Source organism: Centruroides sculpturatus, unplaced genomic scaffold, assembly GCF_000671375.1.
Source record: "Centruroides sculpturatus isolate CEXI.00-Female unplaced genomic scaffold, Cexi_2.0 scaffold7, whole genome shotgun sequence".
In the NCBI taxonomy this organism is placed as follows: domain Eukaryota; kingdom Metazoa; phylum Arthropoda; class Arachnida; order Scorpiones; family Buthidae; genus Centruroides; species Centruroides sculpturatus.
Window position 1 is genome coordinate 446239 of NW_019384510.1, and position 21265 is coordinate 467503.

Genomic DNA, 21265 nt, shown 5'->3' on the forward strand with positions numbered 1-21265 from the left:
AATCTTGTAAATAAGATAACTTTTATATTTGTTCCTGGCCATACTGGTATACTAGGAAATGAAAAAGCCAACTCTGAGCCTAAGTCAGCTGCAAAGGACTCTGATTTGGACTACACTTGCATCCCTCTCTCACATAACAGCCTTAAAAATTATATTCATGACAATGCTATGCAAAAGTGGAATCAATAAAAGTAGTTGAACAGTAAAACTGGTAGAATAACAAGACTTTGATTTCCTAGTGTTGAATATAGGTTGTCATCACTACTAAGAGATTTAATGTTTGCTACTGCTCAACTACTTACTGAGCATGTTAATTTTAGAAGCTACCTGATGATGTATAACCGGGCAGAAACTGCTCCTTGCTTTTGCTGTACAGAAAACCTAGACACCGTCGACCATGTGATCTATCATTGTCCAATTTACAATCAACATACACTTATTCTGAAATTAGAAATTTTTACGCTTGGTTTCAGGTGGTCATGTCCACTCAATAAGCTTGTTCAGAAACCACTGTTTCATGCTTTTTACAATTATGTTCAAAAAATATGGAAGAAAAGACTATTTATAATTTCAAGTTTTACAATTTAGTTTTCACTAAAAGCCGAATACTAATTTTATGTTTACTTTGTATCATGTATTTTGGTTTATGTATTCTTAGTGTTATACACCCATAAGAGTGGTTCACTTATTCTAATAAAAAACGAGAGAGAGAAACCACCACATGGCCTTTCTCCCATGACAAAAAATGTGAATCTGCTAGCGTTATTACTCTATCACGTCACACGAGACAATGAGCGTTCTTAATAGAAACCGCCAAATTCAAAATGCCACCACTCAACGAGATCAAAAAATAAAAATAAGAATATTATGTAAGACAAGATCTATTACCCTCTACCTGAGTAAGAAATCGTAAGAAATCCTTGACCCCACCCACCCCAAAATATCTTATGTAATTTATGGATGGCCCCTAACTGTGGAAAAAATGAAAGAAGAAAAAAGTAAAGCAAGATCCATATAAAAGATAGAAATTTTTATTGAAGAGACTGTACCTTTTTATAATTGAACCAATTTTAAACAGCATCTTAGACTTACAAGAGAATCTTTTGAAAGTCTCCTTAAAAAATTAAGCCCAATTTTAGACACAAAAAATTATTGCTCCTGGAAGACAATTTGTGTCTCCTCAAAAAAGCTTTTATGCTGCCTATGGACTTTGGCAAATCAAGAATCATTTAGGTTTGTTATTTGAAGTAATATATGAAATCAGTTGTAGTATGTAAGAGAATAGCAGATTATACATATATGTAATACATATTTAATGTGATCGTTTTACCCAGTGAATAGAAATGATGTTGCTCTTTTATGGTGTAACTAAACTGAGTTTAAAATCAACAAATAATTGATATTAAATACAAAACATTGTTTTTTTTCTTTCTTTCTTTTCTCTAAGGGTATTGGTGATTGTTTCAATATGTTTAGACACACTGTATGGAATATTTTAAACAATGTTGTTAATTCTCTCTTAGTGTTAAATGAAAATGAAAAATAATCTCTTGGCCATCACAGCAGGATGCTGCAAAAACAATGGAATTTTTTTTATAATTAATCTGATTTCTCTGGAATTATAGGTTCTATTGATGGAAAGCATATGACTATAAAGACATCAACTGAAGGAGCAGCAACTTATTTCAAAAGAGATAAGTATTACTCTGTCATCCTATAAGTTTAATTTAGGTATTTTTAGACGTCTATGTAGGTAATGCTGGGTCAGTGCATGATGCCTGTGTTATCTGACAATCAGCATTGCATTAAAGAGTAAACAATGATGATAAATTTTTCAGCTGTGACTTTATTTTGGGTAATAGTACCTATCCATTATCTGAACATTTGCTAATACCATATCAAGACAATGGAAATCTCAACAGCATGTAAATATTATACAATAATAAATTATCAAAATGTAGGAATTAAATTGACATTTGCACATCTTGTTTGATGGTTCAGACTGCTAACATTTTTAGATGTGTCAAATGGACTTGATTGTAAAAACGATTATAGGTGCATGCATTCTGCACAATATTTGTATACAAATTTATGATGCAATAGAAGTAGATTATTATTCTGATGAACAAGGAATAAAGTGAAGAAACTACAATGCATCCTGCTGTCTAAAAAGTTACAACAAAGTGTGATAACATTGAAAATGGAATGTTTGTAAGATCTTAAAAATTCCAGAACATTAAGTCAGTAAAATATTGAGATGAGTAAACAGTCATCTCAATATTTTACTGACAAAACACAATTCAAAATATTTCTTTCAATATCAATTGATATATTTATTTTAACAATACAGTAGAACAAATTGTATACAAATTTATGATGCAATAGAAGTAGATTATTATTCTGATGAACAAGGAATAAAGTGAAGAAACTACAATGCATCCTGCTGTCTAAAAAGTTACAACAAAGTGTGATAACATTGAAAATGGAATGTTTGTAAGATCTTAAAAATTCCAGAACATTAAGTCAGTAAAATATTGAGATGAGTAAACAGTCATCTCAATATTTTACTGACAAAACACAATTCAAAATATTTCTTTCAATATCAATTGATATATTTATTTTAACAATACAGTAGAACAAATTGTATACAAATTTATGATGCAATAGAAGTAGATTATTATTCTGATGAACAAGGAATAAAGTGAAGAAACTACAATGCATCCTGCTGTCTAAAAAGTTACAACAAAGTGTGATAACATTGAAAATGGAATGTTTGTAAGATCTTAAAAATTCCAGAACATTAAGTCAGTAAAATATTGAGATGAGTAAACAGTCATCTCAATATTTTACTGACAAAACACAATTCAAAATATTTCTTTCAATATCAATTGATATATTTATTTTAACAATACAGTAGAACAAATTGTATACAAATTTATGATGCAATAGAAGTAGATTATTATTCTGATGAACAAGGAATAAAGTGAAGAAACTACAATGCATCCTGCTGTCTAAAAAGTTACAACAAAGTGTGATAACATTGAAAATGGAATGTTTGTAAGATCTTAAAAATTCCAGAACATTAAGTCAGTAAAATATTGAGATGAGTAAACAGTCATCTCAATATTTTACTGACAAAACACAATTCAAAATATTTCTTTCAATATCAATTGATATATTTATTTTAACAATACAGTAGAACAAATTGTATACAAATTTATGATGCAATAGAAGTAGATTATTATTCTGATGAACAAGGAATAAAGTGAAGAAACTACAATGCATCCTGCTGTCTAAAAAGTTACAACAAAGTGTGATAACATTGAAAATGGAATGTTTGTAAGATCTTAAAAATTCCAGAACATTAAGTCAGTAAAATATTGAGATGAGTAAACAGTCATCTCAATATTTTACTGACAAAACACAATTCAAAATATTTCTTTCAATATCAATTGATATATTTATTTTAACAATACAGTAGAACAAATTGTATACAAATTTATGATGCAATAGAAGTAGATTATTATTCTGATGAACAAGGAATAAAGTGAAGAAACTACAATGCATCCTGCTGTCTAAAAAGTTACAACAAAGTGTGATAACATTGAAAATGGAATGTTTGTAAGATCTTAAAAATTCCAGAACATTAAGTCAGTAAAATATTGAGATGAGTAAACAGTCATCTCAATATTTTACTGACAAAACACAATTCAAAATATTTCTTTCAATATCAATTGATATATTTATTTTAACAATACAGTAGAACAAATTGTATACAAATTTATGATGCAATAGAAGTAGATTATTATTCTGATGAACAAGGAATAAAGTGAAGAAACTACAATGCATCCTGCTGTCTAAAAAGTTACAACAAAGTGTGATAACATTGAAAATGGAATGTTTGTAAGATCTTAAAAATTCCAGAACATTAAGTCAGTAAAATATTGAGATGAGTAAACAGTCATCTCAATATTTTACTGACAAAACACAATTCAAAATATTTCTTTCAATATCAATTGATATATTTATTTTAACAATACAGTAGAACAAATTGTATACAAATTTATGATGCAATAGAAGTAGATTATTATTCTGATGAACAAGGAATAAAGTGAAGAAACTACAATGCATCCTGCTGTCTAAAAAGTTACAACAAAGTGTGATAACATTGAAAATGGAATGTTTGTAAGATCTTAAAAATTCCAGAACATTAAGTCAGTAAAATATTGAGATGAGTAAACAGTCATCTCAATATTTTACTGACAAAACACAATTCAAAATATTTCTTTCAATATCAATTGATATATTTATTTTAACAATACAGTAGAACAAATTGTATACAAATTTATGATGCAATAGAAGTAGATTATTATTCTGATGAACAAGGAATAAAGTGAAGAAACTACAATGCATCCTGCTGTCTAAAAAGTTACAACAAAGTGTGATAACATTGAAAATGGAATGTTTGTAAGATCTTAAAAATTCCAGAACATTAAGTCAGTAAAATATTGAGATGAGTAAACAGTCATCTCAATATTTTACTGACAAAACACAATTCAAAATATTTCTTTCAATATCAATTGATATATTTATTTTAACAATACAGTAGAACAAATTGTATACAAATTTATGATGCAATAGAAGTAGATTATTATTCTGATGAACAAGGAATAAAGTGAAGAAACTACAATGCATCCTGCTGTCTAAAAAGTTACAACAAAGTGTGATAACATTGAAAATGGAATGTTTGTAAGATCTTAAAAATTCCAGAACATTAAGTCAGTAAAATATTGAGATGAGTAAACAGTCATCTCAATATTTTACTGACAAAACACAATTCAAAATATTTCTTTCAATATCAATTGATATATTTATTTTAACAATACAGTAGAACAAATTGTATACAAATTTATGATGCAATAGAAGTAGATTATTATTCTGATGAACAAGGAATAAAGTGAAGAAACTACAATGCATCCTGCTGTCTAAAAAGTTACAACAAAGTGTGATAACATTGAAAATGGAATGTTTGTAAGATCTTAAAAATTCCAGAACATTAAGTCAGTAAAATATTGAGATGAGTAAACAGTCATCTCAATATTTTACTGACAAAACACAATTCAAAATATTTCTTTCAATATCAATTGATATATTTATTTTAACAATACAGTAGAACAAATTGTATACAAATTTATGATGCAATAGAAGTAGATTATTATTCTGATGAACAAGGAATAAAGTGAAGAAACTACAATGCATCCTGCTGTCTAAAAAGTTACAACAAAGTGTGATAACATTGAAAATGGAATGTTTGTAAGATCTTAAAAATTCCAGAACATTAAGTCAGTAAAATATTGAGATGAGTAAACAGTCATCTCAATATTTTACTGACAAAACACAATTCAAAATATTTCTTTCAATATCAATTGATATATTTATTTTAACAATACAGTAGAACAAATTGTATACAAATTTATGATGCAATAGAAGTAGATTATTATTCTGATGAACAAGGAATAAAGTGAAGAAACTACAATGCATCCTGCTGTCTAAAAAGTTACAACAAAGTGTGATAACATTGAAAATGGAATGTTTGTAAGATCTTAAAAATTCCAGAACATTAAGTCAGTAAAATATTGAGATGAGTAAACAGTCATCTCAATATTTTACTGACAAAACACAATTCAAAATATTTCTTTCAATATCAATTGATATATTTATTTTAACAATACAGTAGAACAAATTGTATACAAATTTATGATGCAATAGAAGTAGATTATTATTCTGATGAACAAGGAATAAAGTGAAGAAACTACAATGCATCCTGCTGTCTAAAAAGTTACAACAAAGTGTGATAACATTGAAAATGGAATGTTTGTAAGATCTTAAAAATTCCAGAACATTAAGTCAGTAAAATATTGAGATGAGTAAACAGTCATCTCAATATTTTACTGACAAAACACAATTCAAAATATTTCTTTCAATATCAATTGATATATTTATTTTAACAATACAGTAGAACAAATTGTATACAAATTTATGATGCAATAGAAGTAGATTATTATTCTGATGAACAAGGAATAAAGTGAAGAAACTACAATGCATCCTGCTGTCTAAAAAGTTACAACAAAGTGTGATAACATTGAAAATGGAATGTTTGTAAGATCTTAAAAATTCCAGAACATTAAGTCAGTAAAATATTGAGATGAGTAAACAGTCATCTCAATATTTTACTGACAAAACACAATTCAAAATATTTCTTTCAATATCAATTGATATATTTATTTTAACAATACAGTAGAACAAATTGTATACAAATTTATGATGCAATAGAAGTAGATTATTATTCTGATGAACAAGGAATAAAGTGAAGAAACTACAATGCATCCTGCTGTCTAAAAAGTTACAACAAAGTGTGATAACATTGAAAATGGAATGTTTGTAAGATCTTAAAAATTCCAGAACATTAAGTCAGTAAAATATTGAGATGAGTAAACAGTCATCTCAATATTTTACTGACAAAACACAATTCAAAATATTTCTTTCAATATCAATTGATATATTTATTTTAACAATACAGTAGAACAAATTGTATACAAATTTATGATGCAATAGAAGTAGATTATTATTCTGATGAACAAGGAATAAAGTGAAGAAACTACAATGCATCCTGCTGTCTAAAAAGTTACAACAAAGTGTGATAACATTGAAAATGGAATGTTTGTAAGATCTTAAAAATTCCAGAACATTAAGTCAGTAAAATATTGAGATGAGTAAACAGTCATCTCAATATTTTACTGACAAAACACAATTCAAAATATTTCTTTCAATATCAATTGATATATTTATTTTAACAATACAGTAGAACAAATTGTATACAAATTTATGATGCAATAGAAGTAGATTATTATTCTGATGAACAAGGAATAAAGTGAAGAAACTACAATGCATCCTGCTGTCTAAAAAGTTACAACAAAGTGTGATAACATTGAAAATGGAATGTTTGTAAGATCTTAAAAATTCCAGAACATTAAGTCAGTAAAATATTGAGATGAGTAAACAGTCATCTCAATATTTTACTGACAAAACACAATTCAAAATATTTCTTTCAATATCAATTGATATATTTATTTTAACAATACAGTAGAACAAATTGTATACAAATTTATGATGCAATAGAAGTAGATTATTATTCTGATGAACAAGGAATAAAGTGAAGAAACTACAATGCATCCTGCTGTCTAAAAAGTTACAACAAAGTGTGATAACATTGAAAATGGAATGTTTGTAAGATCTTAAAAATTCCAGAACATTAAGTCAGTAAAATATTGAGATGAGTAAACAGTCATCTCAATATTTTACTGACAAAACACAATTCAAAATATTTCTTTCAATATCAATTGATATATTTATTTTAACAATACAGTAGAACAAATTGTATACAAATTTATGATGCAATAGAAGTAGATTATTATTCTGATGAACAAGGAATAAAGTGAAGAAACTACAATGCATCCTGCTGTCTAAAAAGTTACAACAAAGTGTGATAACATTGAAAATGGAATGTTTGTAAGATCTTAAAAATTCCAGAACATTAAGTCAGTAAAATATTGAGATGAGTAAACAGTCATCTCAATATTTTACTGACAAAACACAATTCAAAATATTTCTTTCAATATCAATTGATATATTTATTTTAACAATACAGTAGAACAAATTGTATACAAATTTATGATGCAATAGAAGTAGATTATTATTCTGATGAACAAGGAATAAAGTGAAGAAACTACAATGCATCCTGCTGTCTAAAAAGTTACAACAAAGTGTGATAACATTGAAAATGGAATGTTTGTAAGATCTTAAAAATTCCAGAACATTAAGTCAGTAAAATATTGAGATGAGTAAACAGTCATCTCAATATTTTACTGACAAAACACAATTCAAAATATTTCTTTCAATATCAATTGATATATTTATTTTAACAATACAGTAGAACAAATTGTATACAAATTTATGATGCAATAGAAGTAGATTATTATTCTGATGAACAAGGAATAAAGTGAAGAAACTACAATGCATCCTGCTGTCTAAAAAGTTACAACAAAGTGTGATAACATTGAAAATGGAATGTTTGTAAGATCTTAAAAATTCCAGAACATTAAGTCAGTAAAATATTGAGATGAGTAAACAGTCATCTCAATATTTTACTGACAAAACACAATTCAAAATATTTCTTTCAATATCAATTGATATATTTATTTTAACAATACAGTAGAACAAATTGTATACAAATTTATGATGCAATAGAAGTAGATTATTATTCTGATGAACAAGGAATAAAGTGAAGAAACTACAATGCATCCTGCTGTCTAAAAAGTTACAACAAAGTGTGATAACATTGAAAATGGAATGTTTGTAAGATCTTAAAAATTCCAGAACATTAAGTCAGTAAAATATTGAGATGAGTAAACAGTCATCTCAATATTTTACTGACAAAACACAATTCAAAATATTTCTTTCAATATCAATTGATATATTTATTTTAACAATACAGTAGAACAAATTGTATACAAATTTATGATGCAATAGAAGTAGATTATTATTCTGATGAACAAGGAATAAAGTGAAGAAACTACAATGCATCCTGCTGTCTAAAAAGTTACAACAAAGTGTGATAACATTGAAAATGGAATGTTTGTAAGATCTTAAAAATTCCAGAACATTAAGTCAGTAAAATATTGAGATGAGTAAACAGTCATCTCAATATTTTACTGACAAAACACAATTCAAAATATTTCTTTCAATATCAATTGATATATTTATTTTAACAATACAGTAGAACAAATTGTATACAAATTTATGATGCAATAGAAGTAGATTATTATTCTGATGAACAAGGAATAAAGTGAAGAAACTACAATGCATCCTGCTGTCTAAAAAGTTACAACAAAGTGTGATAACATTGAAAATGGAATGTTTGTAAGATCTTAAAAATTCCAGAACATTAAGTCAGTAAAATATTGAGATGAGTAAACAGTCATCTCAATATTTTACTGACAAAACACAATTCAAAATATTTCTTTCAATATCAATTGATATATTTATTTTAACAATACAGTAGAACAAATTGTATACAAATTTATGATGCAATAGAAGTAGATTATTATTCTGATGAACAAGGAATAAAGTGAAGAAACTACAATGCATCCTGCTGTCTAAAAAGTTACAACAAAGTGTGATAACATTGAAAATGGAATGTTTGTAAGATCTTAAAAATTCCAGAACATTAAGTCAGTAAAATATTGAGATGAGTAAACAGTCATCTCAATATTTTACTGACAAAACACAATTCAAAATATTTCTTTCAATATCAATTGATATATTTATTTTAACAATACAGTAGAACAAATTGTATACAAATTTATGATGCAATAGAAGTAGATTATTATTCTGATGAACAAGGAATAAAGTGAAGAAACTACAATGCATCCTGCTGTCTAAAAAGTTACAACAAAGTGTGATAACATTGAAAATGGAATGTTTGTAAGATCTTAAAAATTCCAGAACATTAAGTCAGTAAAATATTGAGATGAGTAAACAGTCATCTCAATATTTTACTGACAAAACACAATTCAAAATATTTCTTTCAATATCAATTGATATATTTATTTTAACAATACAGTAGAACAAATTGTATACAAATTTATGATGCAATAGAAGTAGATTATTATTCTGATGAACAAGGAATAAAGTGAAGAAACTACAATGCATCCTGCTGTCTAAAAAGTTACAACAAAGTGTGATAACATTGAAAATGGAATGTTTGTAAGATCTTAAAAATTCCAGAACATTAAGTCAGTAAAATATTGAGATGAGTAAACAGTCATCTCAATATTTTACTGACAAAACACAATTCAAAATATTTCTTTCAATATCAATTGATATATTTATTTTAACAATACAGTAGAACAAATTGTATACAAATTTATGATGCAATAGAAGTAGATTATTATTCTGATGAACAAGGAATAAAGTGAAGAAACTACAATGCATCCTGCTGTCTAAAAAGTTACAACAAAGTGTGATAACATTGAAAATGGAATGTTTGTAAGATCTTAAAAATTCCAGAACATTAAGTCAGTAAAATATTGAGATGAGTAAACAGTCATCTCAATATTTTACTGACAAAACACAATTCAAAATATTTCTTTCAATATCAATTGATATATTTATTTTAACAATACAGTAGAACAAATTGTATACAAATTTATGATGCAATAGAAGTAGATTATTATTCTGATGAACAAGGAATAAAGTGAAGAAACTACAATGCATCCTGCTGTCTAAAAAGTTACAACAAAGTGTGATAACATTGAAAATGGAATGTTTGTAAGATCTTAAAAATTCCAGAACATTAAGTCAGTAAAATATTGAGATGAGTAAACAGTCATCTCAATATTTTACTGACAAAACACAATTCAAAATATTTCTTTCAATATCAATTGATATATTTATTTTAACAATACAGTAGAACAAATTGTATACAAATTTATGATGCAATAGAAGTAGATTATTATTCTGATGAACAAGGAATAAAGTGAAGAAACTACAATGCATCCTGCTGTCTAAAAAGTTACAACAAAGTGTGATAACATTGAAAATGGAATGTTTGTAAGATCTTAAAAATTCCAGAACATTAAGTCAGTAAAATATTGAGATGAGTAAACAGTCATCTCAATATTTTACTGACAAAACACAATTCAAAATATTTCTTTCAATATCAATTGATATATTTATTTTAACAATACAGTAGAACAAATTGTATACAAATTTATGATGCAATAGAAGTAGATTATTATTCTGATGAACAAGGAATAAAGTGAAGAAACTACAATGCATCCTGCTGTCTAAAAAGTTACAACAAAGTGTGATAACATTGAAAATGGAATGTTTGTAAGATCTTAAAAATCTCAGANTTAATATCAAACATACCAGTGCTTTTGCAAGTGAACTGATCAGACTCTAGTTCATATCCATCTTCGCATTCACATTTATGGTAATGCTTTAATTGAACACATTTTTGACTGCAAACACCCCATTGTTCACAAGGCATGACATCTATAAATGTAAAATATGTAACAAGTTAATTTTATCAGGATTTTATATTTTCTATTATTTAAAACTTAATGCTATAGCAAAAAGTTTTATTGTAGTATAAATTGCTTCTAGTTTGGATAACTGTTAATTTTCTATTGGCTATTAATATGCCTCAAAACCAAACTTATCATAATGATCACAATTGACTTTAAGGTGAATGTTTTATCATTTCATTTTTATTGACTCCAATATGCATTTCAGACATATACATTCATCTCTTTTCAGTTGGGTACAATATTATAATGTTGTCATTATGATAAGTTTGGTTTTGAGCCAATAGAAAATTTATAAAATTTTGTTCTATTTTTCTGAAATGGGATAATTTTAACACTGTTATGACAGTGTTAAAATCATCCCATTTCAGAAAAAGTAGTAATATTGTGCTAATAATTTTTAGAACTCTCATTTAATAGCACTATTTAAAAGGTTGAAAATGTAAATTATTATTAAAATCTTTCAAAAGCACTTTTAAGCAGATCAATTCAGTCATTTAGAAATTTTATTTGGAGCATATTTTTATATATTAATATATTAAAACATGTGTAAACTGAAATTCATACAGTACTGAAATAATTTTCCTGTTTGGCAAGTTTCTGCTTTGAACAAGTGTTAGTATTTTTTTTCTTTTTTTATCTTTAAGCTACATAAGAAAATATCTCACAGTTATATTAATTTTTTTTAGTAAAATCACTTTTATGTACATTAAAAAATTTTATTAGTGGCCTAATCCAAATTAATCCAAAGTGATTCCAACTAAAGATGACAGTAATCAAATGCAAAAATTGGAAGTTATTCTATCACAAAAAGTTCTGTAATCTGGCTTTTCTAGGAATTTTAATACTCTAATTAATAATGTACTTCAATCTCTAATGTAATTCAGCTTTTTCAAATACTCACCATTAGTTAATTAATAACTACTCTGTACAAAGCAAACTGGCAGCATGTGTTACCTTATTCTCATTGTTTTCACAAATTACATTCATTTCTCAAAAACTCAATTCTTGAAAACTTATTTGATTCTTGAAAGTTTTCAATACTTAAAAGTATTTCTTAAATCCATTCTATCCCTGGTTAATTCCAAGAAAGACTAATATTAACAACAACCTTGTGTCTGTATGTCCCTTGTCTATGACTTCTTTCTCTGACAAGATTTAAAATCCTTTTCAAAAAACAATTCTCATGCACTGCAGTGATCATTACATCCTGAGACATTTTAATTATTTGTCTATAAGTGAAATTTTAATTTTCTGCTTTATCTAAGTTATTTTTTGTACCTAAAACCACTTCTATTTCTGCATTGGGCAGGTTTTTGTTTATAGTAAAATTTAACATAGAAAATTGCCCCATTCTAAAGAATTTTTTTAATTCAGGCAGATTTCCATTTTATTCAGGTTCTGTTTTGAACTGATTTTACTGTGCCATATAAAAATATAATAAATTATATTTTGAGTTCATATACTGATTGTTTCTATTAAGACATAAAGAGATATGTTTTTTTAAATACATATATTTTTTGTCAGTGTTGAAATTATAAATAAACATTAAAAATTATGTGAATAATATAAAGAACTTAAGATAAATAAAGACTATAATATAAAAATAACTTAATTATACATATAAAGTAATATATAAATAACTTGATATAAAATGAACAACAACTATAGTAATGATTTCATATATGAAAAAATTATGAAGGAGCATTCTTCAGCTTAATAATAATTTGTGAGATTCTGAACACCCCCCTTTATTAATTGGAAATTGATGTAAAATCCATAAATGTTAGAAATAATATTTCTGATTTTAAATGAAAGAATTTTAAATTAAAAACAAAGGAAACTGGTAAAACTGACTTCCTTCTCAATGGAAGTTCGACATTCTTTTTGTTTTCCCTTATCTTCACAAATTTTGAGTCACATACAGTCCAGTTACCCCTCTGTAAACCCCCACTCTTCCTAAACACGTGGGAATAATACAATTCTCTCATTGGAGAAAATCATCAAAAAAGGGGATTCTTTAGTATCATTTAGTTGGCCATGGGGATATATCATCTCCCCAAGGCCAACGCCCATAACCGACTCCTGAAGTTCATACAAAGTTTATTTCTAAGTTTCTAAGCAGAAGAAAATGTTTATTGAAGTGCCGCTAAAGAATTAACCAAAGATAAGAACATTTGCACAGAATCTGAAAGTAAGAAAAATATATTTGGAGGTAGTATGATTTTAACTGGAAATGTAATCTCTCTCTCCGCAATAGTATAATTAGATATATTGAAGGTCCACTTTGTATATTTTTCCTTTGCTTTATTAAATATTTGATATTTTTATGTTAAAGAAATGTCTCATTATGTCTCTCATTAAAACTGAATCAAAAGATCTCATCCTGTCTGTATTGATTCGTAAACGCATGTTAATCCACATATAATAAATTCAATTAACTGGTGTCATCATCCTTACGTGGATCTGAATCTCAAAATTTGGATCCCTTTTAAATGCCCTTAAGGCCATCCTTTGACTAGAGACCGGATCTCCTGAGAATAGATTTCACTTAATCTGTGCCAATTAAGTGGTACAAATTCTATGGATCTGTACTTCTGGCTAACTGACAAAGTTCTATTTTGAATTATTAAACTTTTCAATGATCATATATAATACATTGCTTATATTCTCCAACAGAATGTGACATGATATATTTAAATCATAAATATTGCAAAAAAATAAATAACATAATAAAAGTATTATCAAATTTATTTGTATGCAATATAAAAATACTTACTCAAAATATAATAAAGTTGGAAAACCAGTTATGTTAAAATGACGACGAATGACTGCATTTTCTGGTTTATTAACATCCATAGCTGCAAGTACCTATAATTGTCATAAGTCCAATATAATATTTACATAAAAAATTTATGCAAAAATTCAAGACAATAAAATATGATTATTACTCTAATATTTAAGAAAGAATAAACTTTTACATAATGTTATTACTTTTTGAGCTAATTTAATTAAAAATACTTTTTAATTTTATACATTACAGAAACTTTTTAGTCTATTCAATGACCTCGTTCACAGATCTAAGCCAGTCTTTCATATCTTTTATGTGAGGCTATGGATATGGTGTAAACCCCACTAAATTCATTTAAAAGAAAAAGAAATGTTTGTAAATGGATGAATTAGGGAGAAAGACAGATACAAAATAGCTTGTCTAAATCATAACAAAAAAAGGAATGTATAAACAATTTAAATTCCAAGATCAACCATCTCAGGCTGGCATCAAACTTCAACATCATTTTACACATTGATATGATCTCTCCCATTATCCACTGGTCTTCAATTCCACTTGGAAACATGAAAAACATCTTTGGGAAGTGAGGAGGAAAATTCTACCAATCATAATGGATGATAAAAGGACTAAAATAGATTTAAGCCTGTCTCCAAAACAACAGTTCTTTCATTACTCACTGTGCAAAGACTTGCTTTCCACCATTCTTTGAGATTCTAAGTAGCAATAAACCCTTCTCTCCATTTGTGAGTGGTACTCCTGATACAGGATCACAATATTTGATTTTGTTCATTGTTGTGAACATTGCCCTGGGGCTGGCCAACAAAACAAATAAACACAAAGCTTCTTTGAATGAGAGGCACCAGATAGACCTCTGAGAAGGACCAGGAAAACTGTTGGTCTTTATCAAGCTGGTGACAGAGTAACTGTCTATCAAAAATAATCATGTACGCATGCTTCAGAAAATAAAGTAGTTATCTTGTTATTAGAACTTGTTTTCAATGTCCTCTTCTCCCACATAGAAAACCCCATCTTTTGGTTTAGTTTAGTTTATTCTTATACAGTAACATGATACACAGGTGATCTGCTGAGGGGATGCCTCCTGGGAAGTCTTTTATGGGAAACTGGCCACTATTTAGATGTTATTAACATGTTACTAATCCAGAAAACTCCACATGACCATTCCATTGAAGAGGCCCCCATGACCATGAACCATTAAGAACATTAGTAGTGAACAGTGGTTTTATATTCTTAGCCATTGAAGGCCTCATCTTTCAGTCATCAAACTAAATTAGTATCAAGCAGTGACCTCAACTGCCATCAAAACCTCACATTTATCTATTAAATTATCATAAGATGTAATCTTAATTTCCTCTGCTGTTGTTAATGAAAATACATTAATGGAATAGCATTATTAATGATAATCATTTACTTTAACTTATTTATGCATTGTTTTTTTTGTTAATGCATTGCTCTGTTCTTACTAATATATTTGCGTTCTTTAAGCCTTGAATCATAAGATCTAATGCTGCTTCATATACAATAGCTAATGAAATTCTGAGTTTTACTGCAGAGCTGGATCTTATAAACTCTATTTTTTCTAAAATTAGTAATTTTTCTGTTTTTGTTCTTCACTAAGTGATAAATAGTAAGTTTTTTTTATAATAATCATCTTTAAAAAGCTGATATTAATAGCTTTTAAATATGTTATGCTCATAACACTTGTTAGTTTTTTTCATCGTTTTTTACCTCCTATTTTCCATTTAAGCAGAAGTCATGGAAAAATAGTTTATATTAGCTTTTTACATGAACTAGAATTCATTACTAGAAGCAGAGTTGCCACTTTTGGAAACTGGTTTCACTGGCTGATATGATGACAGGGGAAAGGTAAATGATGAGAACAAAATTTTAAATTTGATCAATAATTAAATGAAAACACTAATCATATTCAAGCTGGACTTCAAGTTAAATATTTTAGTAAATTTAAATTAATAATTTAAAAGAAACAAAAAATAAAATCACATTCAATTTGACACTTTAGCGATTTTTCAAGTGACTTTAACATCATCAATTTGGTATTCAATCTAATAGCACTCAATATTTTATTATTCTTTTAAAATATTTTTAAAAAGCTTTATTTGATTATCTGTATTCCTGAAGAAATTTGCATTGATGCAAACAAAAGTACTTGAAAAGTAATTAAATGTTTTACACATCTTTCTACTTGTTTTAACATCCAATTTAAATTTTCATCTTATTTTCGAAAGCAAAATTACCATACTTTTCTCTATGAGTTATTTTTTGAGATTTATTTTATTTCAAAAAGAAATTTTCTATTATACATATGCATAAATCTGAAAGTAAATACTTACTGAATGACCCTTCATTTCTGTAGCCACTGTAGCATATTCTGGTTTCAAGCGTTTACAGAATCCACACCCTAAAAAAAAATCTTTATTTTAGAATACCATTAAAATACTACATTAAATTTCAAATTTATAATTATTAATTGAAAATTGAAATTTGTGAATGTTATACTTAAAAATGAATACTTAAAATTGAAGTTTGTGAATGTTATTTCTTTATATCTTTTTATTTTGTTTAGTTAAATAATATTTTACTAAACTATTATAACAATTACTGCAATATCAGATTGATTTTATAAAACACTCAATAAATCATTCCAAAATAAATTAATGCAATCAAAGTAAAACACTCACATCACCAGACTTTGCCATAAAAATAAATTAAATAATTTGGATAATAATTGGATAGTATGTAATTTATTGAATAGCTAGAATTAGACTATTCAATTAAAAGTTCTGTTTGCAGTGATATGTTCAATATACTCAATGAAAATTATTAATTTATCAATCTCAATCAGCCATGCATATTGCTATATGTTTGGAGATCAACTTGAAATCAAGAGCAATGTGATAAAAAAAAAAAGACTCATTTTGTTATTGAATCTTGTTTATATCAGGTCAAATGCTTTCATTGATACAAAATGTACAACAATGTCCAGATCAACAGACAAACATATGTCTCACCTTTAGTTCTTTTCCATTTTCTGTACATCAATACTTTTCAGTCTTGTGGCATACTTAAAAAGCCATGCAAAGGTTGTGGTATACTTTATTATTAAAGATTACAAAACCAGTCAATAAACTTTGACTGATTTCAGTTCAATCAGTCATTTTGTGGGTCATTGATTGATCATGATTGAGCTGTTTCATTATGTTTAATAATAAAATTTAGCACAACATTTGCATGATTTTTTTAAATTGTTTTTCCATTAAATTTAAGTTACTTTTTCCACTTGTTTATCATTGAATGGTCATTAACAGTTGTCACAATTAATCTGCCATTCTGCATTAATATCAAATTATAAATTACTTACATTAAATTACTCAGAGTAAGATAGTAGTAATAATATATTTTTCAAATCCATGAGAACTTACAATACTAACCCACAAACTTCACATTTACTATACAGAAATGATGTAACTATTTTCAATAACTTAATAAAGGAAAATTTATATCCTTATTCTGTGATAGAGAGAGAGAGAGAGATAAATAGGTTTTGTTTTTTAATGCTTTAATTGATTAGAAATATTCAGAAATAATGGCAAATTAATTTGAAAACAAGATGAATATGAGAAGTTTATAGGAAAGCATTGGAGGGAAATTCTTGTTGAAATTAAGCACATAACATTATTTGTGTTTCCATATAACACCTTCTCTGTGACAGTTAATTGACATAACCTTCTGAAATGTAGTAATTGATGCTCAAAAGTACATTTTGTTATTCTTTTACAAATTTTAAAATCTATCATTTTAATTTTTTAAATTTATCTTGTGACATACTTTCAATGGCACACCAGTTGAGAATTGCTGCTGTACAGCAATCCACATTTTAATTGATATTATCAGATACTCCTAATTGAAAGCTGATAAGTTTCCAGTTATTCCTTCTTTCTATATAAAACTCTCAGAGAACTATTTAGATACCAACTGTTAATTTTGATGTATGGAAGTTCTCTACACGAGTTAAGTGATCAACTCTTGAACCTGTATTACTGGTTATTGTAGTAAGTGTGCAACTTTCTTAGTAAAATCATCAATAATGAAGTTAACAGAAATTAATTGTGATAATTCCTGTTAACACCATACTGGTCACATTGCTACTCTGGACTCATCTTAACTCCAGGCTATTATATACACAATAATTCAAATATCAAGTACAGGTAGTCCTCAGTTTACGCCGGTTCAATTTACGCTGATTCACAATAACGCCGCTGCACAATTTGCGATTTTGCTGTGTAATTCCCCGATTTTCCCTATGCCACACTGATTTTCGTTTCAGTGTTGACATATTTACCGAGCTGCGACATTGTACATTCGTTAAAACAAAGATTTTTATTGCATATATTTATTTTTTCTGTTTAATATTATTGGATATGTATACATTTGCATTAAATTAATATTAAAATACTAAACGTTTAGGTACCCAAGAGTCAAGTTATCAAACTTAATAGTCCAACAAATGGCGTCGGAATCCATAGTGCCATTGAATTTATCCCATAACAGTTCGTTCAGGAAAACACCTTACAACGCAATAGCATTTCCGGCGATCACAAACTATCATTAGTGAGACAAATCTACTTCTTGTTGGCCAGACGATATTTATCTCTCCTTAATTTTCCCACTCAAACTGACTTTACATACACGCAATGGCGACCGGTGGTTGACCAATCAGTGTCTCCGCTCGTCCGTAGCTCTAGGTCGGATTAACGTATCCTTTCGACTATGGAAAGTTTGACAGTTGAACTTTGTGAGTTAGACAATGATTGGGAGCGAAGTGCGAATGTAAAAAGGAACATCGTCGCATCCATTCAACCATATTCCGAAATTCTCGATGAGAGAAAACAAAAATGTAAACAAGTAANAGTTGGCAGCACTTTTCTTTTCTCATGTGTTTTTCTCACTTTACTATTACGTATGGCATGGCGAAATTAGATGATATTTTCGAAGTTTGAAACTGAATGAAATGGAACTTGCTTCGTATTCATATGAAGAATATGTTTCTTTAAGTAATAAGAAATTTAATTTGGCATATTTGAATGTTTTATTATTTTTTAAAAAATTAATTTTGCTTACCCAAATTTCAGATTCTTTTACATTAAAATCGAAAATAGAATGTGTTAGCAAAGAACTCGAAAATAAACTTTTTTGGGAAGACATCACTTTATTTGAACTAATCATGTCCAGGATCTCACAAAGGTTACCCAAAGATAGATGTTTGAATAGATTATTAAAGGTAATTTGGTAAATCTAACCCATACCTATTGTTATAATAACATATTGTTACTTGGTACCATTTTGTATGCAAAACAGTACAGTTTAGATGGTTCCATCTCAACTATTCCATTTCACTTATTTTATAATTACATCTATAATTAATTTCCCGCAGAAATAAAGTGAAAAAAATGCATTCCACTTAAATTTCATGTTTTTTAATGCCAATTCAGAGGTATGGGATATATGCCAATGCAAGTGAAATGCAGAATATTATAATAGTTAGTTTAGGCAAAAGTATTTTTGTATATTTTTGATTAAAATTTCTATTATTTAATATTGCAGAAGATATCAACTATATCAGAAAGTTTAATCATTAAAAGTTTTTTAAACTAACATCAATCAAACATGAGTTATCTGAAAATAAATGGCATTACAATAGAGCATCGATTATTCGACCCTCGATTAACCGTCACATCAGTTAACCGACCATTCTAGTCAGCAAATTTCAAATGTCCACTAGTGATGTGGCACTACAATATTTGGCTATGTCTTGGCTACTTTAATATTATTTTTGTTAAAATTTTTCGTGTTTTAGCTGGCAACATCGGTCGACCATTGAAGGGAGGCCAGTATTTAAACGAGACTTAACTTTCTAATTATGAGTGGTTGTTTGTTTTGTGAGCAATACAATAGCAACGATTATTATTTTTAAAAAAATTTGTTAGACTTAACATCGATGAAAATTCAATGCAAAGTTGGTTAATAGCGATATACTAATATACTAATTACATGGGATATACCAATATACTATACTAATAATGTATTTTTTTTCATTCTTTTTGGTTATCCGATTTTTTCAGTTATCCGACCAACCTGAGTTCCCAATTGAGTCGGATAATCGATGCTCTACTGTACTTACAAAATAAACTGTTTTATTTTTGACATTATGATATTACATTATTAAAAATAAAAGTACATTTAGAAATAGTATAATCTATAAAATTATTTAATGATTATAACTATAAACCTTGTTTTACTTACATGGTGCATAAAACATCATCATTATTGGTAACTTTTCTCGATTTAGAAGTTTTCCTAATGCCTATAATAAAATGATTAAGAATTCAGATGTTAAAAAGTGAGGTACTTGGAACCAAACAGCAAGCCAACAAAAGTAATAGTATATTTAATTTTGTTAAAATTTGAAATAGAAAATCTTAAAAAATTATAATGATAATATATAATTATAATTTTCTAAACAATTTAGCTTTCTGTTTTCCTAAATTAACATTATTTTAAATTTTTGATATAATGAGCTCTTACTTCAATGCTCAAAGCTTGTTCACATTAAATTTATTTAATATTAATGGGCTTTCTATATACAGTAGACCCCCTATAACGCAGGTTCCTATAACAGAGATTCCTATAACGTGGCGAAAAAATTGCGACAGTATTCATATAAAGACACTAAAAGGGACTCGTAAAACGTCGTCGCCGACTTGTGTCGCGACAGGATTGATTGAATCTCGACCAATAGTAGACGAGCAGCCGAACTACTTACACGCTACAGAGAGTTTAGACGAGTAAGTTGAGTTTACTATCGTCTGTACAGTATTATATATAAATTAGGCACTGTATATATAATTATATATTAACTTAATTTATTTTAACTTTATTATAATTATATATATACTTTCCGCCGTCCAGCGTCACGCTACGGAGAGTTTAGGCGAGTAAGTTGAGTTTACTATTGTCTGTACAGTACGTAAATTAGGTAACATAAGTCTAATACAGTACTGTAATTTTATACATTTCTTGTGAAAGAAACATTTCTTATTCAATGGCCATAAAAATTATTTATATTAATGATGTCTCCAAAGGGCAACAAATTTTTCGCAGAAAAATAACTTATCAGAAATTGTGTCTGCCATTTGATGTGCTGCTCCGCGACGAAAACAAGCTTAAGCAATGGCGACATCGAATGGTGCACACTCGGTAAGTAATCCTACAATTTTTTGTTTATAGC

At 27.7% G+C, this 21265-nt stretch overlaps 1 protein-coding gene across 1 annotated transcript in view; it reads right to left on the reverse strand.

Moving 5' to 3' along the window:
- LOC111622346 (protein disulfide-isomerase A5-like) overlaps window positions 1-21265 on the reverse strand; it is a 77595-nt gene that overhangs the window by 36150 nt on the left and 20180 nt on the right. Inside the window, exons 7-9 of the mRNA XM_023364706.1 lie at window positions 20281-20341; window positions 16311-16378; window positions 13930-14021 (exon numbers count right to left, since the gene is read on the reverse strand). Coding sequence (XP_023220474.1) covers window positions 13930-14021; window positions 16311-16378; window positions 20281-20341 — 221 coding nt within the window. The remainder of the gene's footprint in view (window positions 1-13929; window positions 14022-16310; window positions 16379-20280; window positions 20342-21265) is intronic.